General features: G+C 43.0%; 1 protein-coding gene across 3 annotated transcripts in view; it reads left to right on the top strand.

The window, feature by feature from the left end:
- TMED8 (transmembrane p24 trafficking protein family member 8) overlaps positions 1 to 25,601 on the top strand; it is a 38,092-nt gene extending 12,491 nt beyond the window's left edge. The window contains exons 2-6 of one of the 3 annotated variants that reach the window (XM_003356761.4): positions 7,098 to 7,179; positions 12,955 to 13,084; positions 15,223 to 15,349; positions 15,568 to 15,873; positions 17,374 to 25,601. In XM_003356761.4, coding sequence (XP_003356809.2) covers positions 7,098 to 7,179; positions 12,955 to 13,084; positions 15,223 to 15,349; positions 15,568 to 15,873; positions 17,374 to 17,591 — 863 coding nt within the window. In that variant the 3' untranslated portion in view covers positions 17,592 to 25,601. The other 2 variants (XM_021099552.1, XM_013989199.2) reach the window with 2 other exon arrangements.

Here is a 26,684-nt window from a genome sequence, read left to right as displayed (position 1 = left end):
ACAGGAGCTCCTATCATGGCACAGTGGAAAGAAATCTGACTAGGAACCATGAGGTTTCGGGTTCAATCCCTGGCCTTGCTCAGTGGGCTAAGGATCTGGTGTTGCCATGAGCTGTGGTGTGGGTCACAGATGAGGCTGTGGGGTAGGCCGGTAGCTATAGCTCCAATTCCATCCCTGCCCGGGAACCTCCATATGCCTCGGGTGTGGCCCTAAAAAGCAAAAAAAAAAAAAAAAAAAGGAACAAGACAATAACCATAGCTGTTCCCATTGTGATGCAGCAGTTTAAGGATTTGGTGTTTTCTCTGCAGCAGCTTGGGTTCAATCCCTGACCCAGGACAGTAGATTAAGGATCTGACATTGCCAAGCTGTGGTGTAGGTCAAAAGCTGCAGCTCGAACTTGATCCCTGGCCTGGGAACTTTCATATGCCACAGGAGTGGCTAAAAAGAAAAATCAACTAAATTACCATTTTATTACAATAGAGGATGAAAATTATCAGTTTAATAGAAGCAGAAAAAAAGTGTTTGGTATAGTCAACCTCCATTAATGAGTCAAAACTCTTAGCAAACTAGGAATAAAAGGAAGCTTCTTTATTTGGATAAAGCATATCTACCAAAAAAACATACAAGCAGCATCAAACTTAATGGGGAAATTTAAAAATTTTCCTTCTGAGATTAGGAATAGGACGAGGGTGCCCACTCTCACCACTTGCTTTTCATCCTTTAACTGGATAGTCTAGCAAGTATAGTTGGGCAAGAAAAATACAGGCCATCATGCAAAATGCTATTGCATATAAATGTAGCATATAGTATATGTATACTAACAAAGAAATTAAAAAATCTATATAATTTACTACAATGAAAGTTCAAATACTTAGGAATAAATTGCATGTAATATATGCAAAAGCTTTATGCAAAATATTATAATAATGTTACTATTGAGAGAAATTAAAACTTAGTAAAGGGAAGGATGCACCATATTCTCAGTTTGGAAGACTCAATATTGTAAAGATATCAGTTCTCCCCGACATGCTTTATAGATAAAATACAATCGTAATAAAAATCTGGAGTTCTGTGGTGCAGTGGGTTAAGGATCCGGCATTTTCACTGCAGCAGCTTGGGTCGCTGCTGTGGTATGGGTTTGATCCCTGGCCTGGGAACTTCCATGTGCTCTGGGCCAGGCCGAAACAAACAAAAAACTCTAGCAGGGTTTTGGTGGGCTTTTTGGGGGGAATTTGACAGGCTGGTTCTAAAACATATATAGAAATGGAAGGCCATAAATAAAACAAAGACAAGTAACAACAGCAAGATGGAAAGATATGGTCTATCAGCTATCGAGACTTATTTTAGGAGTTTTCATTGTGGCTCAACAGAAAGGAATCTGACTAGCATCCATGAGGACGCAGGTTCAGTCTCTGGCCTCGCTCAGTAGGTTAAGGATCCTGGCATTGCTCTGAGCTGTGGTGTAGGTTGCAGATGTGGTTCGGATCCCGAGTTGCTGTGGTGTAGGCTGGCAGCTTACAACTCCGATTCCACCCCTAGCCTGGGAACCTCCATATGCTTCAGGTACGGCCCTTAAAAAAAAAAAAGTCTTATTTTAAAGCTTTTACGTAATAGCCCAAAAGGCCCTAGTAATAGATTAAAAGCCTAGAAAGGAAATGTTTGACTTGCAGCAAAGACTATACTGTAGAGTAATAGGGAAAGAATGGTAAATATTGCTGGTACAATTGAGTATCTTAAGAGAAAAGAAAGAAGGAAAAGAAATGAAACTTGGTCTTTATCTCTTGCACCATAAGCACAAAAAATCAACCTAGCTGAATTATAGATCAAAATGTGAAAAGAAGTACAATAAGCTCCTAGACAATAATACAGGAGAATTTTTTTTTTTTTTAATTTTAGGGCCGCTCCTGCAGCATATGAAATTTCCCAGGTTAGGGGTCCAATTGGAGTTGCAGCTACCAGCCTCTGCCACAGCCACAGCAATATTGCGATCTATGCTGCAGCTTGCAGCAAGATGGGATCCTTAACCCACTGATTGAGGCCAGGGGTTGAACTCACATCCTCACAGACACTATTTCGGGTTTTTAACCCTCTGAGCCACAACAGGAACTCCAGAAGAGTATTTTCTTTCTCTCAATATAAGGGAAGATACCACTGGACACCTAAAGACTAATGAAGGAAAGGACTGATAAATTTTGATGACATTAAAATTAAGAACTTTGGTTCATCCAAGGACACCATTAAAAGAGTGAAAGGGTAAATTGCAGAGTGGACGCAGATCTAACACATGTAACTGACGAAAATTAGTATCTAGAATTCCTTTAAGTAATAAGGAGACAATCCAGCTCTCAGCTTTTGCTTTAGATGAGGCCAAAATGCACCTTTCTTTGTCCCCGATCTCAGTTTATTTGGCACCAGCTGCCAGGACCCCACCATCCCTGCTTTCTTCTTCTCTTTGCTTGAATGCATCATTTTTTATCTCTGACAGTTATCTTCTCTGCTTAGCCATCTGCTTTTACATGGCCTGTGAAGGCTTCTCCCAAAAGGTGGGCTCAGTCACTAAGCCGTCTGAGATCCTTCACAGTTTGTTTTGGTCTCCGATACCAGCTCCAGGTTTTGGGGAAGAGAATTGGACACTGTGGGACAGATGTTCACTGAAAACCAATGAGCTAGGGCCAGCATAGTGTTTCTTGGTCACAGGAACTGCTCCTTCAAGGCTGTCAACACAGGAAGTTCTTAGGAAAGGGTTGTAGACGTTTCTAATGCAACATCATTCTCTATAGCAGTGAAATGTTTTAAACAACCTTTAACAGTAGAGGCTTGGGGATTGGTTAAAGAAATTATGGTACAGCCTATGGGATAATATGCAGCCATTTAAAATTATTTTTTTAGTCTCATTTTTATTGACCCTAAAAAATGCTCGTGAATAATGTTCAATAACATTAGGTGTATGTCCTTTCAGAAATATGAATTTATAAATATAATTTATTTAAAATATAGTTTAATTTATACACATACAAATATTCTATACATATTTATATTTATAGTGAGCTCTAGAATGAGTAGAAACTATGAAACATTAATGGAATAACTAATGATAAGCTGTATTCATACCTGAGCTAGTAGGTATTACGGTTTAACTGATCAACTCAGTACTGTCCAACTAGAACCTGTGCTCTCCATGCGTCAGCCAAAGTCGATTGCTGGTATTGGGGGGGAATATATAAATATATGGATGTGTATACATATGCATTTGTCTGTGTACATAGATATATGTTCGTATATGTAGAAATATATTTCAGAAGGGATTTGCACCAAGATGTTAACAATGGTTATCTTTGTCTAGTGAGATTATTTGGTTGTTTTGGGGTTTTTTTTGTTGGTTTGTTTTTTTCCTTGTCTGTATTTCCTGATACTTTCAATACTGAATAATGGATTATTTGTATATTAAAGTCTGGAAGGGTAAATGCAAAATATTTTCTTTTCTGTATTTAGTTTGTTCTACATGTAGTTGTATCATTTCAAACACTTAATTTGAAATAAATAATATCAAGGAGTTCCCTTCATGGCTCAGTGGTTAACAAATCTGACTAGGAACCATGAGGTTGTGGGTTCGATCCCTGGCCTCACTCAGCGGGTTAAGGATCTGGCATTGCCGTGAGCTATGGTGTAGGTCGCAGATGAGGCTTGGATCCCGCATTGCAGTGGCTGTGGTGTAGGCCGGCAGCTACAGCTCCAATTTCACCCCTAGCATGGGAACCTCCATATGCCACGGGAGCGGCCCTAGAAAAGGCAAAAAGACCAGTAATAATAATAATATCGATATGTAAATTTTTGCATTTAAATTAAAAAGTCAATTATATTCCAAAAAATCTGTTTCAAAAATAGAGGATAGGAGAGATCAGGCTTGGAATAAGTTTATTTTTGTAAGCCCTTGGAGATCATGATTGACTTATTTAGGCCAACAGGGTAAGTTTGCAGTTAAAAAAATCTGGTGCCCAGTTAAGTTAGCATATTGCATCAAGAAATATTGTGCCCTTATTGAGAAATTATTGTCTCAATGGTCAATGCATTATTTAGAACACATCCGAAAAAGTTGTCCATTTTAGCTCTTTACTTGAAATGGGACAAAGAGGAACAACAAAATGAGGCCAGCATGGTCAGAGGTCGTCTGAGGGATGAGAGGACTGGAGATGGTCGGCCTGGGAAGGAGCTTGCAGGAAATGTGATAGCAGGCTGTAAATATTTGAAAGGATATTGTGTGGAGCAGTGATCGAAGAGCAGAATTTATTAGGAAGCACATTTTCATAGGTCACCATAGGGAAGAACTGTCTATTCTCACGATCTCTCGGTGCAGAGAGCCTCTTCACAAGCTGGCAGAGACTGGGGAACGTCTGGGTTTTGTCTTAACTCAGTTCCTTTGATGAGAAGTGTAAAGAAAACTTCAGGAGTTCCCATTATGGCTCATCAGTAACGAACCCAGCTAGTATCCATAAGGACTCGGGTTCGATCCCTGGCCCCGTTCAGTGGGTTAAGGATCCTGAGTTGCCACGAGCTGCTGTGTAGTTTGCAGACTAGGCTCAGATCTGTTGTGGCTGTGGCTGTGGCTGTGGTGTAGGCTGGTAGCTGCAGATTAGACCCCTAGCCTGGGAACTTCCATAAGCTGCAGGTGTGGCCCTAAAAAGACAAAAAAGCAAGAAAGAAAGGAAGGAAGGAAGGAAAGGAGGGAGGAAAGAGGGAAGAAAGAAAGAAAACCTCAGTCTTCCTCCTGTGTTTCTCCTTTACTCTCTACCACATTCACAACTCTTCAGACACCAGATGGATGGAGTTTTTTTCCCACACCGAGTGATTCTGCAACACCAGCTGGGTGTCCTACAATTTAACTAAATTCTAAACACAGTCTACGTGGACACAGTGTCGGATCCCACTGGTTAAGGGCTCAGTCCCACGAGACTGCTCCACCCCACTTCAGATGCCCATCGCCAGTAGCAGGTCCCCAGCTTACCCACAACTTCTGTCAGATTTGGCTGCAAATTGGAGGTTCCCGTGACCTCCTCCCCCTTGGATTTGATTATTTGCTAGAACAGCTCAGAGAACTCAAAAACTTCTGTTTACACATTTATTAAAGGATATGGTAAAGATTACAGATGAACAGTCAGATACAGAGGGTGAGGTCTGGGGCAGGGTGGGGTTCCCAAGTGGAGGAGCTTCTGTCCCCATGGAGTTGGGATGGGTCACCCTCCTGGTATGTGGACACATTCACTGAATTGGCGGCTCTCCAAACCTAATACTTTTGGGATTTTTATGGAGGTTTCATCATGTAGCATGATCAATCATTAACTCCATTTCCAGCCCTTCTTCCCTCTCTGGAGAGAACAGGGTGGGATTGAAAATCCCAAGCTTCTGGAGTTCCCCTTGTGGCACAGTGGAAATGAGTCCGACTAGTAACCATGAGGTTGTGGGTTCGATTCCTGGCCTCGCTCAGTGGATCATTAAGGATCTGCGTTGCTGTGCCTGTGGTGTAGGTTCGCAGTTACAGCTCTGAATCGATCCCTAGCCTGGGAACTTCCATATAGCCACGGGTACGGCCCTAAAAAGCAAAAAAACAAAAACAAAAAAAAAACCCTCAAGCTTCTGATCATGGCTTGGTCTTTCTGGTTACCAGCCCCAACCAGGAGCCCAAGAGTCACCTCATTAAAACAAGGGTCACTGCTATCACACAGAAGATTAAGCAAACTCTGTGTCAGGAACCAAAGTCAAAGACCAAATATTAGAATAAAAGGTGCTTCTTATCTAATCATTTAGGGAGTTATAAAGGTTTTAGTTCTATGCCAGGAACCGGAGGCAGAAACTATTGTATGTATTTTCTATTATCTCACAAGAGGAAAATTGGGTGACATGAGTTCTCAGGTCTTTCTACCTATGAGAGTGTGAGTTGACGAAAAGAAACATAGGTCCTGGGAGTTCCCAGTTCAGCTCAGAGAAAATGAATCTCACTAGCATGCATGAGGACTCAGGTTCTATCCCTGACCTCTCTCAGTGGGTTAAGGATCCTGTGTTGTGGTGAGCTGTGGTATAGGTTGCAGATGTGGCTGTGGTGTAGGCCAGTAACTACAGCTCTGATTTGACCCCTAGCCTGGAAAACTCCATATGCTGTGGGTACAGCCCCTTAAAAAAAAAAAAAAAATAGATTTACGTATTTACATATGAACAAAATGAGACCAGATTAAAGTTAGATCGCAAATATTTGCCTGTCACTTACACTTTTATGTTGCTACTAAACTCTGAAATTTTTAGCATTTGAAGTTTATATCAGTTAAGTTGTATTTTAAATTGAGCAGTGAACCTTGAGCTTCAGTTTCTTGCTATCTTAACTAGAGGAGGTTCACCAGGGGTTATCTAAACACACTGAGCCATATGCTTTTCTGATGGAAAGGCTGAATGGATACACCATAAAACTTAGTAGCTCTTAATGGTTAAGAGCATGGTTGCCTGGGTTTGAATCCTGTCTCTATGCCTTAGTTTCCTTACCTGCAAGTGGTGATGAGAATACCAGCCATAGGCTTGTTGTGAGCCTGGGAACCTGGCCTTCATTTGGCATTTCACCTGTGTATTCCATGAGGATGCCTAACAGTTATTAAGTCATTGGTGAATGAGTGATTGAGTGAATGAATGAGATTGCAAAAATCCTTTATCTGACCCCAGATACAGTGATGTGAGCTGATTCAGTGTCGAGGTGGCACTCTCTACTTTGGCACTGAATTCTGGTTCATCTCATCCTACATGTCATTTTGTCCTGTGCATTCTACCAAATTTAACCGTTTGCTTTCTGAGAAATGTGATCCGTGAATTAGGATTAATTCTGTGGGGACCTGTTTTGGAAAAAAAAATTTTTTTGAGTGGTTATAACAGTCTGAGAATATTTGGATGTGATGCCTTGAATAATTTATGTACTGGGCCTCCCAGAGTATAAAGTTTGTGCTTAGAGTATTTTTAGAAAGAGAAAGTTTGTTGAAACTGCCAGATTTTTTAACAGATACAAGATGATTATAGCTGTGTTCCCTCTCAGGTATTGAATTTTTCTTCCCATGATTTTCTAGACAATGAAGATCTAGAGGACACCAAGGCCGCCTCACTCGTGGCTTCTGCCTCTGATCCAGAACCCCATTCCTCACCCTACAGGTAGGGCCAGCAACTACTTTGGATTTAATGCTTCTAGAGGTTTTACTTCTGAAATGGTAACTGATGAAAGAAGTAGACAGCAACTCTAAGGAGAAAGACAGGTTGAGGTGAAGAGTATGGAGAGTGTTGTCATCAATTATTAAACCCTTAAGTGTGTTTAGGGGCAAAGCCAGATCTATTGCAGGTGATCTTTTTTTTTTTTTTTTTTTTTTGTTACTCTCCAAGAATAAAACTGTAACAAATAGTGTAGTGTCATCATTTATTCCCTCTTGAAGACCAGGTTCAAATGTTAAAACACTAGAAGTGGATCCCAGATGGACATTCAAGAGAATGTGTATTTGGTGTTTACCCATAAAACGTGCACGCGCGCACACGCACACACACACACACTCTTAGGGGCAATTTTTTATTATGCGTTTTCAGATTAAACCATAATGATGACCTTCAGGTTGTCATTCTTAATTTCCCTCTTCATCCTTCTCCTCTACCTGCCAACAGTGATATCAGAGTGTAGAGCAGAGAGGAAATGGTACTGAGCTCTAGAATAAATGGAAGCCATGAAACATTAATGGAATAATTAATGAAAAACTGTTCTTTGGAAAATCCTGAGCTATGGATGTTAGAGTTTAACTGATCAGCTCGTAGTACAATGCGGTCCAGTGGAACCAGTGATCTCTGTGTCCCCTACAAAGGTGGTGGCTAGGGATGGGGGAATGCCAAGATATTTTAAAAATAAGTTATTTCTTAAGTAGACATTCATTCATCTTACCTTTGTATACGAAGTAAATCTTTTCCCCTCAGAAATCAGACACTGGGAGATGATGATTAGTATCATTATAATATAGTTGGTGATCATAATATAATACCCACACTTCATTGAATGTTTCTCTGTAATAATGATACTTTTTATCAAATATTTCTATTTGCTCAATACTGTACTAGGTGTTAAAATGTATTATCTTGGGAAGTTCCTATCGTGGTACAGTGGAAACAAATCCGACTAGGAACCTTGAGGTTGCGGGTTTGATCCCTGGCTTCGCTCAGTGGGTTAAAGAACCAGTGTTGCCATGAGCTGTGGTGTAGGTTGCAGATGCGGCTCAGATCTGGCTTTGTTTAGCTGTGGTGTAGGCTGGGTGGCTGTAGCTCCAATTCGAACCCCCTAGCCTGGGAACCTCCATGTGCCAAAAAAAGCCAAAAAAAAGTATTATCTCATTTAATCCTCATAACAAACCTCATGAAATTAGTAATTTTTTTAAGATGAAGACAGTGAAACAGTGAATTTAATAATTTGCCTAGGTTCACACAGCTTTATAGTTTTGTTTACTCTGAAGCGTATTCTCATAAGTAGCAATAGAAAGGTTTGAATTCTATGCTTAGAACTAATAGGTTATTACACATGAGGATCCTTTCAGAAGACACGGCCTCCTCAAGGCATTGATTATCTGAGACAGTTCACGTTCTCATTAAAGCCCCTAAGGAGAATGTCCTTCTGTCCTTCCATTTTCCTGCTGCCACCACCCTTTGCTGCACATGCTGATTTGAAGAATCTTTGGGGGATGGCTTTTGGCACAGAACTGATTTTTCCTCCTAATAGTAAATAAATATTTTATGTGAAGAATATAGAATATTCTTAGAAAAAAGGAGATAAAATTTCAAGTTTCATTTCTAGAATCTAGAGTGGGAAGAAAATCCAGGAAGCATGACGCTTGAAGTTTTGTATGGTTTAGAAGTGGGAACGGCACACCTCTATCTTGTCTAGTAAGGCTGGCCAGCCGGCCAGGCTCCCCCTCCCTTTGGGATGGCCTGCCTGCTCTTGGCTAGCATAAACCAGAAGGCCTACAGCACGGGTTTTTCCTTTACATGGTTTATCATTGGCATCAAGGATTCCCAAAATACCCTTCCCTAATCCTTCAGAGCATAAAATGCTAATTTGAATATTAAATTTATGTAGCTATGCATGTCCAGTTTAAAACATTTTTAAGATAAGCAGAATCTTATTTGCGCAAAGTAGCATGCACAGAGGCAAAGAAGAGACTGCAATTTAGATGCACATACAGTAAGGCTGATGGTCACATTAGCTGTTGTGTTCTCACAATTCTGAATAGTCCTCTTTAGTTCCCAGACAAAAATTAACTTATTCATTTATTCATTCAACAAATATTTATTCAGAGCCTGCTCTTGTCTGGCAATGTTCTAGGCTCTGAAGACATCAAAAATGAACTGATAATCCAAGTCCCTGGTCTCATGCAACTTATATTCTAGTTGGGAAGGCAGGTGGAAAAAGTATACATCTTATTTCATAGAATCTAAGTCATCATGAACTATAATAGGTACTGTTCCTTTATGTACCACCAAGAAAGGACAGAACGCCCAAGGCAGTCGAATCAGAGCCCCACCCCACGGAGCTGGGACACCAAAAGCCTGCACCTTCAGTGAACAGAGAAGCAAGGAAAGCACAGAAAAGGACCACAGGGCAATGTGAATGTCTCAACCTCGGTGCTGTGTGAGGGGAGGAAGAAATACCTCCCCTGAGAATATAAACCACAAGTCTGTTGTCTCAATCCACTCTGCCACTGCGAATTAAACAAAGCTCTTAAACAGGTCTTAATGTCCACTCGCCTCAGTTGGTAGCATTCCTGAGCCCTGGCAGAGGCACATGCAAATCCCCGACGAAGGATTCCATGTCAACCCAGGCCCGTGGCAGTTATAAAACACCACCAGTTTTTAGAACATCCTGTATTTCAGTTGCATTAAAATCTAAAAACAAATATGCATCTTGTCATCAACAAAACACGGAACATGATATGTCAGGCAGTCATAAGTGCAGTGAAGAAAAATGAAGCAAGATAAGGGTGTAGAGTGATGGGGCCAGGGAGAGGAAGCCTCCCTGAAAGTGATGGCTGGGCAGATACCCAGGGGAAGGAAGCCCTGGGGTGTCTGGAAGAAGACTCTTCTAGGCTGAGGCCAGAGCAGATCCCACCCCTCCACTGGGGGAGTGCTTGAGGTGCTCGAGACCCTCAGAGACGCCAGAGGTCACTGTGCCTGGAGTGGACTGGGCTAGGCAAGAGGAGGTTGTTCTAGGAGATGAGGCCGGAGCGCAGAGGGCCTCGGGGTTCCATGCGACAGGCTTGGCGGTAGATGCTGTGCGGATATAGGGAGTCAGACCCAGTCCCTGCCTTCAGGCTCACCTCCTAATAGAGGAGACAGATTACAAATAGTGTCAGGGAACCAAAATGGACTCTGGTTTCTGGGTTTAAGAATAAAATAGGCTTGCAGCCTAGACCAATTTACAGTTTACACAGGATTACCCAGGCAAACCCATAAAAATGAACCACAGCTCTGATTTTCATTAGTAACTGTCTCCTGTTTGTTCTGAGGTAAATTGAAGAGACTTAAATAGTCCAAAAGATGGCTCTGTTTTATCTGAAGAAGGGGTAATTTATAAACTAAGAGTGGTTTTTCTTGATTATATTAAGAAAGAAGGGGAGTTCCCACTGTGGCTCATTGGGTTACGAACCTGGCTGGTATCCATGAGGATGTGGGTTTGATCCCTGGTCCTGATCAGTGGGTTAAGGATCTGGCGTTGCCATGAGCTGAGGTGTAGGTTGCAGACGTGGCTCAGATCCCACGTTTCTGTGGCTCTGGTGTAGGCTGGGAGCTACAGCTCCAATTGGACCCCCAGCCTGAGAACTTCTATATACCAAGGGTGTGACCCTAAAAAGCAAAAAAAAAAAAAAAAGAGAAAAGAAAGAAGAAAAGAAACCAGTGAGCTTCAAAATAAGCCCTCCATTTTTTGTGCTGTTTCCCAGGCATTTCCTCAGCCTTTCTGAGGAAACGAACCATACCCTAAAGCAGCAGTTCTCAAAGCTTTACACTCTTGAAAATTATTGGGGACCTCAAAGAATTTTTATTTATGTAAGTTATATCTATTAATGTTTACTATACTAGAAATAAAAACTGGAAAATTAAAAAAAATAGTTATGGAGTTCTCTTGTGGCACAGGGAGTTAGGGATCTGGCATTGTCACTGCAGCATCCTAGGTCGCTGGTGTGGCATGGGTTCAGTCCCTGACCTGGGGACTTCCACGTGCTGCTAGTGTGGCCAAAAAAAAAAAAAGAAAAAGTTATTTATTCATTTTGAAAGAACTCATTACATGTTGATATAAATGTCTTCAATGAAAAACAACTATCTTCCAAAGCAAAGATAACTTAGTGAGAAGAGAGACATTGTAAAGCTCTTTAATGTCTGTCTTAACACAAGGCAATTTGATTCTCAGATCTGCCTCTGCATTCATTCTTTTGTGATATCATATGTCATGTAGTCTCTGGAAAACTTCACCGTAAACTCTTGATTAGATGAAAATGAAAAAAGGCAAATTATATTTTAGAATTATTATGAAAAGATTTTGACCCCACAGACTTCCCCAAAAGAGTATTAAGGACACCAGGGGTCCCCAGACCATACTTTGATAACTGCTGCTTTAAAGACTCCATGCCACCTTTTGCTGGCAACAGATTTCCAGAAGCCTAGGGTATTATACTCCAGCCCTGGCTCTTAGCTCACTTTCCGGTCTCTCTCAAGCCAGAAGAAATGGAAGAGAGCATATGTTATTCCCTTGCTTATTTAAAATCAGCTATCTGAAGAGCTGTGTTTTAAGTCATTGGGATAGGAGATTAATGTGTTTAAAAAAGGAAAAAAAGGGGTTTTCGTTGTGGCTCAGCCATTAATGAACCTGACTAGTATCCATGAGGATGCAGGTTCAATCCCTGGCCTCGATTAGTGGGTCAGCGATCCAGCATTGCCATGAGCTGCGATGTAGGTCGAAGATGCAGCTCGGATCTGGCATTGCTTGACTGTGACGTAGTCTGGTAGCTGCAGCTCCAATTTCACCCCTAGCCTGGGTACCTCCATATGCCTAGGGTGCTGCCCTAAAAAAAAAAAAAAAGAATAGGAGTTCCCGTCGTGGCTCAGTGGTTAGAAAATCCGAAGAGGAATCATGAGGTTGTGACTTCGATCCCTGGCCTTGCTCAGTGGGTTAAGGATCTGGCGTTGCTGTGGCTGTGGTGTAGTCCTGTGACTACAGCTCTGATTTGACCCCTAGCCTGGGAACCTCCATATGCCGCAGGTACGGCCCTAGAAAAGGTGAAAAGACAAAAGACAAAAAAAAAAAAAAAAAAGAATAAATAAATAAATAAGGGAAAAAAGCAACTGCCTTTTTCTACTGCCCAGTGAACTGGGTGTGAAATGGATGTCAGTACAGGGTGTGAATGGGACCGCTGATCCGCTCCTGGGTGACAGTGGAGGGGGTTGCCTTGTTCATCAGTCTGCACTTCCTTTGTTTTGTAATCAGTTTCTGGCTTAGGCGAAGCCCCCTCCCTTTGCTTCCAACAGCAGCTTTATATGTAGAACAGAACTGGGATCCTAACTCTTCTTTTGTTGAAATGCTGTGTGGAACAAATGGCATGGGTCCCAGAGTGAGGGATAAAACCAGATCTGCGTCTCGTCGTCTCGTCTCAGACAACCGAGCCGTGTGTTTACATGGTTCTCTGAGCCTGGGACCTGGTGGTGTCCTTCCTAGGCCTCACATGCTGTCACTGCTTTACCGTGGGCCATTTTAGCCTGGGCAGCGGTCCGCTGAAACGGCAGTGGACCTGAATGCCAGGGGAAAGCAGGGCTTGAGGGTGCCCTTTGAAGGTTTTTTCTTTCTGAGTTTCTCCAGGACTACTGTGCCTTTGAAAGGAGTCCTTGAATTGACATGCTTTCTTCCTCTGGGAGGCCGCAGATGGTATCTCCAGGGAGGGAGGATGCCGAGGAAGGCCCGCAGAAGGCAGCTGGTGCCGTGGAGGCTCAGGCCATGGTGGAACAGGAATTGCTGCCTGCAGGCCAGGCCCAGGTCCTCAGCAAGGTACGGAGCACATCCTCCCTTTGTCTTTGAAAAGCACGAGTTTGTGGCACCAGAATTTAAATGCATTTGGTTGAGTTGGGATTAGAAAGCCCTGGTCACGGGAGTTCCTGTCGTGGCGCAGTGGAAACGAATCTGAGTAGGAACCATGAGGTTTCGGTTTCGATCCCTGGCCTCGCTCAGTGGGTTAAAGATCCAGTGTTGCCATGAGCTGTGATGCAGTTTGCAATCTTGGCTCAGATCTGGCATTGTTGTGGCTGTGGTGTAGGCCGGCAGCTGTAGCTCCAATTCGACCCTTAGCCTGGGAACCTCCATATGCCACGGGTGCAGCCCTAAAAAGACCAAAGATTAAAAAAAGGAAAAAAAAAAAAAAAAAAAAAAAGAAAGAAAGCAAGTCCTGGTCACTTCATGTTTAATTATTTGGGGAGTGATCATGGGCTCATTCCTGTACTAGTAGCCAGTCAGCATCCAGTCACTAAACGAAGCGTTGTAATGACTGTTCACATGGTGTTGAAAATCCTCTTCATGTCATTGTAAATCAACTAGAATCGAAAAAATAAAAATCTTAAAAAATAAATAAATAAAATATTCTCCATGTGAGGCGCCCTTAACCACCAAATTATGTGTTAGCCTCCATTTTCTTGTGGTAGATCTACTCAGTATTTATGGTTAAAACCTCATAGCAGTGGTCTCCCTGCCATGGAGGAATGGGTTATTTATATCATTATTATCATATATATATATATATATATACACACACACACATACATGCATATATATATAATAAGAAGAAGAAATAGTGTTGGTGTCAGTAAAGACAGTGCCAAACATTATCATTACATTTATGTAATGCTTTATAGTTTACAAAGCATTTTATCCACACTACTTCATTCACTCCTGAGAACAACCCTGTGAGATAGGTACTATTATGTCCCATTTTACAGATGAGGAGACTGAGGCCAAGAGCAATGGGTGACTTTTACTAAGTCTGTGCAGCTTAGAAGTTGCAAACTAAATCTTTTCTTTCTTTAACCTTCTGGAAAAGGAAGGAATCATTCAAGCAAGCTAGTCTAAGTCTGATTTACCTCATTTAACAATGGAAATAAGGGCGGAAGGACTTTCTCTCCAGAAACAGATATTATGAGAATATAGTCTGGGAAACAGATATTATGAGAATATAGTCTGGGAAGTTTACAACATTCATTCATTCATTCATCTATTTATTTATTTACTGCTAACATCATTCCGATTCTTTCTGTCTCACTGATGCGTTTTCCTGTGTTGGCAGTAGTTGTACATTTCTTCTTGAGTTACCTGCCAAATGCTTGGAGAAGGAGCAGGAAATTAAGGCAGAATAGCAGAAAACAGGGGAATGCTAATCTGAGTGGTTTGCAGTGAAACCCACTAGGGAGAGATTGCAGGCTCCTGCCACGGGTCGGTGAGGGCTTTGGGGATCGAGTGACAGTTGCACTCTTCCATGCAAGTTAGATGTCTGGCAGCAGATATGCTATTTAAATGCCAATCCTGGGGCTAGTCTAAGGTGAGGTTGTAATTATTTATAGAACAATGTTGGTGGATGAGACAACCTATATATAATATGAGACATCCAAGGTGTGCCGTGGGTGAGAGAGAGTCTGAGTCAAAGACTCTGCAGTACTTGGGTGAATTGATCGACAGTGATTTGGAAGTAACCTTTGAATGAAGGCTGAACGGCTGAGTGGAGGTTGAGCTAAACCCTAGATGCAAGACCTGCCCCGAGAGGAGGCACAGGGAGGGACTCTGCAGACTGAGGCAAGACCGAGGCATGGCTCAGAAACACTGTTGATGCAAAAGTCAGCAGACTTTGAGGATGTTTGTGGGGAAGGGTTTTATGAAGAGTCTGAAGTGGGACTGTTGCAAGAAGTTGGAGAGAACAAGAGAGAATCTTTAAACTAGAGAACATGTTGGTGGCATTAGCAAAAAGTTGATAGAATGTATCAGCAACTGGTAGCTGGGGCAGAGAGGAGGAATGCTGACTGGCACTTAGACTCTGAGTGGGGAGAGTGGAGGTAACGGGGCAGGGACAGATAGCCTTCATTTGGGAAGGGGCTAATTGGAGTCTGCCTTCAAATTTGTCCTTTAACCGGAATTCTCTTGTGTAGATGGCCAGGTACCACGGTCCGCAAAGGTCTGGGGACATCGTTATGATCCAGTCGGAGCACACGGGAGCTATAGATATTCTTTCAGCTGATTTGGAATCTGCAGACCTCCTGGGGGACCACAGGAAAGGTGAGAACTTTAGGGGTGTCGAAGGTGTTTGTTTGTTTGTTTATTCCCAGCTTGAACTTAAAGAAAGGCAGACAGATGGAAGGAAAGAAAGAAAGGGACTTGTGGAAGGAAGTCAGGAGGAAGGTCTTTGACTGCGACAGCCCCACGAAGCAGGTCGCCGGGCGAGGCAGCATTTCCTCTGGGTTCCTTTCTCACTAGTCAGCCGCCTTTCCTTTCAGTCTCCCCACCTCTGATGGCTCCTCCGTGCATCTGGACCTTTGCCAAGATGAAGGAATTCAAAAGCAGGCTGGGTAAAGAGAAGAACAGCCGTCTGGTGGTGAAGCGGGGCGAGGTGGTGACCATCCGGGTCCCTACCCATCCGGAGGGGAAGCGTGTCTGCTGGGAGTTTGCCACCGATGACTATGACATTGGCTTTGGCGTTTACTTTGACTGGACCCCCGTAACCAGCACTGACATAACGGTGCAGGTCAGTGATTCCAGTGAGGATGAGGATGAAGATGAGGACGAGGAGGAGGAGATTGAAGGTAAATGCAATGTGAACACAATTTGCAGTTTCCTTTTCTGGCTCAACCTAATTTCTGTCGATCACTTCCTGAGCTGTACCAGTCCTCCTCCTCTTCCTTTTGGCAGGTGAAGAATCCCTTTCAGCATCGCCAGCTAAGTTGGGTGATGCAGGCCAAAGTCAGACCCTAAAAGAACATTCTGGTGGAGAAGTATTGACGCCTTAGTGGAAAGCTCCTTATTTTATTTTACTTTAAATGATTTTTATTTTTTCCATTGTAGTTGGTTTACAGTGTTTTGCCAGTTTTCTACTGTACATACAGCAAAGTGACCCAGTCACACCTACATGTATACATTCTTTTTCTCACATTATCCTCCATCGTGCTCCATCACAAGTGACTAGATATAGTTCCCAGTGCTCTACAGCAGGATCTCATTGCTTATGCATTCCAAAGGCAATCGTTTGCATCTAGGAACCCCAGATTCCCAGTCCATCCCACTCCCTCCCCCGAAAGCTTCTTTTTAATCAGTACCTAGCTATTTCCTCTGAGATCTCCTTGGGGACAAGGATGGAGTGGGGACGGGGAAAGAGGTGGGTCACTGCTGCTGTATGTGGAGGCAGTTGTTTTTCAGATCACATATAAATCTGAGATTATTTTATATTTCTTTCTCAGTTGTAGGATATTTACCTTTGTTCTTGGTCTGAAACCCAACTGTGGATTACAGTTTGCTAAAGGTACCCATTCTCTCCTCCCTCCAAACTGTCACAGCTGGCTGACTGCTGTTTATTTCTTTCCTTCCTGCCCTGAGCAGTATTTAAAAAATAGTGTCTGTGCTCTGTTCCAGGTGTTCCTTGCACCTACTCATGGTGGCCCTGAGGCTTTTTTTTTTTTTTTTTTTAATGTAACAGCTGGTTCTAAGCATTAGTCCTATTCCTCAATTTCCCCATATAATCTTGTAATCAAACCCTTACGTTGCTTCTTCATGGAAAAGCAAGTCTGCAGGGAAATCTTCCTGTCCTGAGGGAGGAGGAGACGCTCAGATCCTATTTGCTGCTCTTCAGGCGCCCAGTGGAGCTCAGGCTCACTCTGTAGAGCACGTTTATCTGCGTTTCCTGCCTCCTTTAGCTGGTTCTTTCACCTAAAGATGGACTAAAGGATGCCAGAACCTTCCCTTCTAAATTTTGGGACAGTCCAGATATTCCTGGAGCTAGGAAGGCTCTCAAAGGCTTAACTTTTTGCTTCTCAGTGGAGCTACTGCTGGCCTTTGGGGTGCGACATGTCTTTGTTGAGAAGGTACTGTCCTGATATTCAGCACTCCTGGACCCTTGGGCACTAAGTGTCAGTATCACCCATTAGTCACTCTGATGGCTCAAAGGCCACCAGACACCTCCAGACATCCGAAGGAGGGCAGCAGCACCCCCCTGGGTGAAAACCGCTGGGTTACCTGGTCCGCCTTTTCACCTTCGGTAGGCCCCTTTGGTCTCTGCTTATATCCAAACCCCCTGCTCTTTGCTGCTGCAGACCCTGTCCCAGCTGGAGATGTGGAGAGAGGCTCCAGGAGCTCCCTGCGGGGCCGCTACGGGGAGGTCATGCCCGTGTACCGGCGGGACAGCCACCGGGACGTGCAGGCCGGCAGCCACGACTACCCCGGCGAGGGCATCTACCTGCTCAAGTTCGACAACTCCTACTCCCTGCTCCGCAACAAGACTCTCTACTTCCACGTCTACTACACTAGCTGAAGGCCCGCTGGCGCAGGAGGCAGGCGGGTGTTCGCGGGCTGGGGCAGGCTGCCGGCTGGGGCCTCTCGGTTGGGACAGGCAAGAGCTAAACGCTGAGCGGGAGGCTCCTGACCCTCATGCCCTGCCTGGCATGCCTGACAGTCGCCCCCACGTAGCTTTCCCCCTTCTTGGCTTCTGCAGATGGTGGTGTAGTGCCCCTGTTCTGTGGTCCCCGACTCACGCTCTTCTTGCTTTCGACTCCAGCAGACTCTCCCGGTGGAGGAAACCATCAGGCAAAAGCCTAGAAGGAAGTTGGGTGTTGAAACTAGGTTTGTTTTGGTACAAGGTGTATTATTCCAGTTGCTGCTCTCTCTGCTCCCAGAGCCTTTCCTGCAGATGGGTTTAGTGGCACCCGCTCTCTTCACTTTTTGCAAGGGCTGGAAGAGGGCAAAGCACAGTGTCCATGAAGGAGCCCAGTCTCCTGGATGGAGAAAGCTCTGTCCAGCCGCTCACCACTGCCATATGCCCGCCTGCTGGTTCTTCATGGTCTCAAGCCCAGGCCGGGAGCCCTCACTGCCTTTGGAGGGGTGTTATTGGTCCTGACGGTCTGACTCTGCCTCCTTCCCTCTTCTCCTCCCTTTCCGAAGCCTGTCTTTGCCATTTCAGCAAGAACTTCCATGCAATCCAAAGTGATGGTCAGTGTAGTTGAACATCCAGGAAGAAAACTGCCACTGTCACTTCCTATTTCAAGAAATAGTGTCCCTTTCCAAAGACACTGGTGGCCGAAGGGGAAAGGGTGGAAATTTAGGTACTGGATTCATCTCGGAACCCACATCTTTGAAAGTCAAGAATTACTAAATTTTTTTTTTTTTTTTTTTTTTTGGTATGGTCAAAGAAGGAGAGAGATGATCTGAGAGAGGAGGTTACAAAACAAAACACTCCAGATTCCCTACCACTGTTTTTTTTTTTTGGCCTTTAGAAAAGGGTCATTATTTAGAAATTTTGCTTTGGAACCTGTTGAATTTCCAAAATTTTTGGATTTCGCTTTCTAACATTGAGGGCTTAAAGCTTTTGGTGTTCAAAATCTCTTAGGGAAAAGATAGTGAAGTTTCATTGTTACTGCTGGATGGATTTGTTCTTTACCAGGCTGAAGTCAACTCGTCCCTGGTGGTGGCCTTTTCCACTCTGTTAACTCTGAGGACCAGGCAGGCATGCATTGGGCGCTGCAGCCAGCATCACCAGAGTGCAGGGTGGCCGGGTCTCTGGCAGAGGAGGAAGCAGAGAAGCGACCACTGCAGTTGTCTGTATTGCCTTCTTTCTTAGTCCTTGTGTCAAGCCTGTTACTGCCTTAGAATCTTGATGAATAATTAGATTTATTTATTACTTTATTTATTTTTAAAGCACATTTCATTTCGCCTTTGAAACAGTTTCCGTCTGTTTCTCAGAAGGCTTCCATCTGCTCTGAGCCATTGAGGCCACCTCTTCTCTGGAGTTGAAGCTGATGATTTCAGGAGATGTTGGGAAGTGATTATGTCCCATTTCCACCGGTCGGTCCTGTGATGCTTGGGAGGAATCTGCCCCTTCTGAGATGGACGGATGATGCCAGCTTACCCAAGCACTCCCTGTGAGGAGTTCTGGGTGGTGAGGGGATCTGTCCATTTGCCCGGGATTGAGGGCAGGGGACTTGCCTAGCCAACCAGAGGTACCCTGTGATTCCAGGACTTCAGGTCCTTTGCCTACTCTGAGGAGTCAACTTCTTCACGATGTTTTCTTTAGGCTCGTTCCTTCCTTGCGTGGGTGCCTCACACCAAGCCTCCCCTCTGCTGAAGCAGAAGCTCAGAGAACAGGGCTCCTCACAGTCGGTCACGGTGGCATCTCCGTTACGAACGAAGGGCGATACAGCTGCCCCTTCTATTCCTCTGGGAGCCAAGCCCCAAGTAGGAGAGGATGCCGTGACCTGCCATAGCATCCCCATCCTCAGAGTGGCCTCATACCTCCACTGTTTTATATTCGAGTGCATTTTTGTAGAGGATTACACTGGCCCACATTTATATACCTTGTAAGAAGTTAGAAATTTGCTTAGTAACTGCCTATTTGGGCAGTGAAAGCAACTTGCTCTGCGTTGTCCCATCAGGTAGCTGAGTGACCACTCTTGTCATCACTAAAGTTGAATCATGCCTTAGCTAATTGAACAGAATCTTTATAAAGGAATTTTCTACTGAGCTCGTCTCCAGTCAGCTTAAGCCTGGCTTGTTTTTCCTGTTTATCGTTAACTTCTGACTTTCTCTTAAAATGGAGCTGTCAGACCATTGCAAGCTCCTTGGGATAACACTTCTTGTTTATTTTTGCCATGAAAGTCTCTGTACATATTTTCTTTGGCATCCTAGTTCTGTTGCATCAGGGAAGCCTGAGGGACTTGTTCCCATCACCTCTGTGTGCCTCTTACTGTCTGGTCACTTTTGAGTCCTGGACACGGTAACATTTCATTTGGTCCTGGTGTTTTATTAACAGTCAGTGTTTCTTTGATCCATTCACCAAGAAATAGCCAAAAGAAGACATTCTCACTGTCTAATTCATTCACTATCCTCTATTAAATATCTAAAATTACTGAACTTGAGGGACAAAATAGTATTTACTGAAGCACAGGTCATTACCGAGACTTTCATAAAAATCTCAACAAATCCTAAGAAGTAGTCACTTCCTTGGTCTCTCCCCGTCTGAGTTTACAGAACCAAACAATGAAATGAAAATCATTTGCTTACATCCTCACCCTGTTCTCTTTATTTTGGCCACGCCCATGGCATGAGAAGTTCCCTGGCCAGGGATCTAACCTGAGCCACAGCAGCAGCCCCCAGCCACAGCAGTGACAACGCTGGATGCGCCACCAGGGAACTCTGACTCTCACCCTGCTCTTTAGAGCACAAATAAATATTAACATAAAATGGAAAGAAAATAGTTCATAGTAGGAAAAAGACTGGAATTCTTTCCACAGAGTGGCTGAGTTCTTAAGTTTCTTTGGTTTGTTTATGAGTTTTGCTGCTTTGTTGCGAGATGGGGCTTTTAGAAAAGTCTAAAGTATTCATTTTTTCCTAAGATTTTATTTGGAAAAATTTTTAGCAAACAGAAAACTTTTAAAGAAATTTATAAAAAATAGCCTCATGTATACCTGTCCCATAGATTTTAAAATTATAAACCATTAATTTTTAAACAAAGAAGATTCTGCCATTCTCTTCCTTTTGACAAGTGTCCAGGTAGAGCACGTTCCTGCACAGACATCAGCGCCCCTATGTCAGAGAGCTCCTGGTTTTTTCGCAAACTTGCTTCATTCAACACCAGTTACCTGCGGACGTGGTCCTCATAAAAATGTTTCTTGGTCTCCATCTTTCAAAACTCATGCTGTATTTCCCCTCTCCCTCAGGCCACAATTTCTAAGGTTTTCTTCTCTGCCTGGCCTGTCAGATTGAGGGCGATTGTAAAACTGCTCTGGAAGGAGTTTATTCTGTTGCTTTATGACACCTCCTCAGGACTCTGAAATTAAAACTCAATCCTCAGACAAGATGTAGCTTTAAAATGAAAGTAGGTAGCAACTTGAAATCAGCCCATTCTTTGTTTTGCACTTTAAAAATATTTTTAGCTGTTATTTAGGAAAGAACATTCTAGACTTTTAAAAAGTATATATTGTCCCCTATAATATGTATGTGGAAGAGTTAAACATGAAAACTCACTGTTTTATCTTAATCAGTGGGCTTAGATATTATTGTAAAACATTCTTTATAGAAAATATCTCTGTGTATGTCTTGTGGGTTTTGGGGGTCATGCCTGTGGCATGTGGAAATTCCTGGGCCAGGGATCAAACCCTCACCACTGCAGCAACCTGAGCCGCAGCGGTGACAATGCTGGATCTTTAACCTACTACGCTGCAAGGGAACTCTTTATATGTTTTTGATGAGCCCTATCCAATCTGTTTTAGAAAGAACTAGGTAAAATCCAAACCCTAAAGTCTGTATTTTTATGTTTATTTTTAAGGCTACTTCTTTGCAAAAGGTTGCCGTTTAACCCCAGGTTCTAAGGTTCTAAGGTATAGAGTTGAATGACCCTAATATTTATGTAAAAGCCTGTTGTTTTAAAGGAAGGGGCATGAGTGAAAAGGTGCAGCTTGAGAACTGCCTTTTTACATTGATGGTAAGAAATGAAAACAATGAGAGGAAAAGAGAGAAGCCATCAAATGTATCCCAGAATTTTGCTCATATCCTAATTTTGCGTTGGTCTTTAGTTTGCATTTCATTTGTTGGATCTGTTCTTTAGGCCCGAAGCCTCACTGGTCCTCACTGTGCTTGTTGGAGGCACAAACCCACTTTGCCACCTTTTCCAACAGCATTAACTTCAGAAACATTTTTGAGTAGGTCTCCTCTGCTGAGTATAATCCTGGCCTGAGTATTGATTTCATCTCTATATACTCTGGGACTTGTGAGTCTAGGACCATGAAAAAAGATGCTACGTTTAGAAAGAGACTAAGAAGGGGTTCCCGTCGTGGCTCAGTGGTTGATGAACCTGACTAGTATCCATGAGGACTTGGGTTCAATCCCTGGCCTCGCTCAGTGGGTTAAGGATCCAGGTTGCCATGAGCTGTGGTGTAGGTCACAGATGCAGCTCAGATCTGGCTTGGCTGTGGCTGTGGCTGTGGCCGGCAGCTGCAGTTCCGATTCAACCCCTAGCCTGGGAACCTCTCTATCCCGTGTGTGTGGCCCTAAAAAGACAAAAAAGAAAAAAAAAAAAGAAAGACTAAGAAGAGTTCCACCTGTGTCACTGTAGCCTCAGATGGTTTTGACTCTAGCCAAAAGGGGATGAAACAGGTTAATTTTGATGAACATCCCAGAAGACCCTCAAGCTAGCCACAAGAGTGTGAACGAGCTGTGTCCTCCGTAGGCAGACCCCGCTGTGAGGTGTAGGAATTAGCATCTTCTTGACTCTGTGTCAGATAGTCATACACACAGCAGTGAATGGAACCACCACGCAGACACCATTTGTTTCCCCTTTTAGAGCTTCCCTTTAAAGTTTCTTCTGGGTCAAAAAGGTTCACATCAACCACTTTCACTAGTCTCTTTCCAGCTGGCCTAAAGTGTTGACCTTTTGGGACCCTGAATTTACTGGAAAAGGAAAGGGCATCATCCCCAGAATCTCAGTGGTTGGAGAGTTGGAAAGTGGGTTTCTGTCTGAAGCAAGGTGATTTCATTTTGTTTTTGTGAGGGTAGCTTACTAAGAGATTTATGCTCTTTAGGGAGCAAGTCATGGTGTTCATTGCATTTGATTGTGATCATGGAGCCATGATGCATGAGTCTTTGGGGAGTAAGCAGGGAACTGGTGTCTAAAACCAGTCACAGTTGGGTGCTTTCCAGCAACCCAATATATGATGAGTATCCATATGGCCAAAGTCCTACTTTTCACACACGTGGGATCCTGTCCCAAGGCTCTCATTTCCACACAGCTGACAGACAGAGAGAGGAACTAGGCCCCCTCCATTTCTCTCTGATGTCTTGATTGTTTATGGTATTATTTAGCACTGGCAGCATGGGATCCAAGACCTCAGTGTATCTGATTAACCAGAATTAAATAACAGAGTGAGTTGAGTAGATAAGGTGCTCATCCTTGGTTGGAAATAGGGTTGGAGAGGGATTGTGACTTTTAGTCCCATATTGGGATAGCCTGGTAACTCATGTATGACTGTGCAGTTGGAACTCTTGTTAACCTTACCAAGTGGGTGAAGAGGATGTGACAATGCTATGCCGATGAGGAAGACAAATTAATTGGATTGGCTAATGAATAGAGCAGGCCCCCCATTCTGGGAACTAGATTCTGTTACCACTGAGAGTGGAATTTTAGAGTGAGTGTGCAATTCCCAGAATCTGGCTTCAGAGCCCACTACAGGAGCCAGTCTTCTGTGGGCGGTGACTTTGGCCTTCTACAAAGGAGAACCCCCTGGGAGTTGTTCCTGGTGGCCTCTTCTCTGGGAATGGGGGGAGGCACCCTGGCAAGAGCTGCCTTGGCTCTCCTGGTACCTGGTTATGGTCATTGTCGCTGCTTTGTTCTGTCCAGCTAGTCCAGCACCTGTGAGCACTCCTTTGACATCTACCCAGTTATTTAGGTAGTGAGGTTAGGGCAGGATTTGGGACCCAAAGGATGAGAGGAACTTCACTAAGTATTGTGTGGCCACTGCCCCCTGTAGGGTGTTGCATTGTCCCTGCCTGAACCACAAAGGCCAGATAAAATCCCTTCTATTTTAAAGTTGTGTCACCAACCTAAGAAAACCCAATTAATTGCCTGAAGCCTTGATAGTGGGATTCATTTACAAATAGTCATTCCCACAAAAACTAAGTCCAAAGGTACCAAGACTCTGGCTTTGAAATTATTTGTAGTCCCGGCCCCTGATTTGAACTCATGATCCGATTTCTAGTATGTGTACTTTGATTTCTTTTAGGCTCCTAGGCATGTGGACCACTTAATTTCATGGCTCTTCATTACTCTTAAGAGATGAGGAAAAGGTACCCCAGAAATCTAGAGATATGGGCTTTTTAAAAGTTAAATTTCACAGTTTTCTGTCATTTTTAAGGCAGATGGTTCTGACTTATCTAGGGATAAAATCATATATGTAAAATGATTTCCAGGGGGCAAAATGTATTTTTTCTCATGCATTTCTCAAGTCCTGATATAGGGTCATGGGCATTTGTAAAGTTTGGGGTTGAAATATTATAGCATATGGGATTATAGAAGAGCTCTTAGCTCACCTGTCAGTTAAAGGAGCTCTCTTTCTGAACGCTTCCTCACTCAGGTTTGAAATGCCTCCTCTGTAATGTTACCTGTGATTGATTGTTAGTGTTGCTTTTTAAGTCTAGGCAGGAATCATCTGGAAAACATTATCCTAATTCCTCTTCTCATGTCCTAAGCAGTATATTTTAGTAAGAAATTCTGTATTTGAGTTCCTGCTGTGGCACAGTGGGTTAAGGATCCGATTGCAGGGGCTTGGGTTGCTGCGGAGGCACAGGTTTGATCCCTGGCCTGGTGCAGTGGTTTAAAGGATCTGGTGTTGCTGCAGCTGTGGTTTAGGCTGCAGCTGCATCTTGATTCAATCCAGGAATTTCCATATGCCGCAGGCACAGCCATAAAACAAGAGAGAAAAGAAAAGTAATTCCATATTAAAAATTTCACTAACATCCCTTTCTGAGACTATTGTCTCATACATGAATTTGGCTCGATCAAGCTGAATTGTTGCCATTTAGCCATGTTCAAGAGCAAGGTAAGTCTGGAGAAAGCAATCCAGCAACCTGTGACTCTGGTGTACCCATTTCCCTTAATAATGGGAAGTGGTTTGAAATTCCTAGAAGAAGGCTGCTTTGTGATCCAAGTGATGGATTATAAGAAAGACAGACTTTGGGTAAGGATCATTGGAAGAGAGGAGGTGCTTAAATATTTCCTAAACTATATGCCATTTAGCTTCTATTTCTGAAATGTCTGCTTTGGTGCCATATATTGAGATCTATCAGTTGACTGAAAGATAACCATGCTTTCTTGGTAAATAAGCAATTGGTAACCCAAAGGCATTCTTTCCTTATCATTTTATATCATGCACTGATGCTGACATTACAAAAAAAGATCTGGAAGGGAAACAGCCACAGTCTTTTCTTTAAAATACAGAGTATCCCAATCACTCATTTATTTTGGTCACTTTGTTTTAAATGTTTCCCTTCATGAGAAATGCTGTCAATATCTCATGTGATTTCTAAGAGCTCTGAACCAAATTGTTACTTGTTATGTCCTGCTAAGTACTTTTTTCTTTAAAATACCCTGTTTTACCACCCTGTGGCACTGATGTGTTGCTGTGCTACACAGATGACCCTGAGTTAGGGTTCCTGAAATAGCTCAGTTCTTGTGTTTTTATATTATGTAACAGTTTTGTGATGCTTTTGTGCATTCTTTGTCTTCTCTTCCAAGTTTTGAAATCTGTCATAAATAAACTTTTTCACTATGCACCTGAAACATTGGAGTTATATCTTTTTAAGATTTTTTATTTATTTATTCATTTTTAATACTGATTTTTATTTTTTCAATCATAGCTGGTTTACAGTGTTCTGCCAATTTTCCTCTATACAGCAAGGTGACCCAGTTACACATATATGTATACATTTTTTTCTCACATAATTATGCTCCATCATAAGTGACTAGATACAGTTCCCAGTGCTATACAGCAGGATACCATTGCTTATCCATTCCAAACGCAATAGTTTGCATCTATTAGCCCCAAATTCCCAGTCCATCCCACTCCCTCCCCCTCCCCCTTGGCAACCACAAGTCTCCATGTCTATGATTTTTCTTTTCTGTGGAAAGGTTCATTTGTGCCATATATTAGATTCTAGATATAAGTGATATCATATGGTATTTGTCTTTCTCTTTCTTACTTCACTTAGTATGAGAGTCTCTAGTTCCATCCATGTTGCTGCAAATGGCATTATTTTGTTCTTTTTTATAGCTGAGTAGTATTCCAATGTGTATATATACACCACATCTTAATCCAGTCATCTGTTGATGGACATTTAGGTTGTTTCCATGTCTTGGCTCTTGTGAATAGAGCTGCAGTGAACATGCAGGTGCATGTGTCTTTTTCAAGGAAAGTTTTTTCTGGATATATGCCCAAGAGTGGGATTGCTGGGTCATATAATAGTTCTATGTATGGTTTTCTAAGTTACCTTCATACTGTTTTCCATAGTGGTCATACCAATTTATATTCCCACCAACAGTGCAGGAGTGTTCCCTTTTCTCCACATCCTCTCCAGCATTTATTTGTGGACTTATTAATGATGGCCATTGTGACTGGTGTGAGATGGTACCTCATGGTAGTTTTGATTTCCATTTCTCTAATAATCAGTGATGTTGAGCATTTTTTTATGTGCTTGTTGGCCATCTGTATATATTTTTTGGAGAAATGTCCATTCAGGTCTTTTGCCCATTTTCCAGTTGGGATGTTGGGTTTCTGTTTGTTTGTTTGTTTGTTTGCTGTTGAGTTGTGTAAATTGTTCATATATTTTAGAGATTAAGCCCTTGTCAGTTGCATTGTTTGAAACA

The sequence above is a fragment of the Sus scrofa genome, chromosome 7 (assembly GCF_000003025.6).
Source record: "Sus scrofa isolate TJ Tabasco breed Duroc chromosome 7, Sscrofa11.1, whole genome shotgun sequence".
NCBI classification, from domain to species: Eukaryota; Metazoa; Chordata; class Mammalia; order Artiodactyla; family Suidae; genus Sus; species Sus scrofa.
The sequence above is the reverse complement of the archived record's forward strand: the minus strand, read 5'-3'. Positions and strand labels throughout refer to the sequence as shown.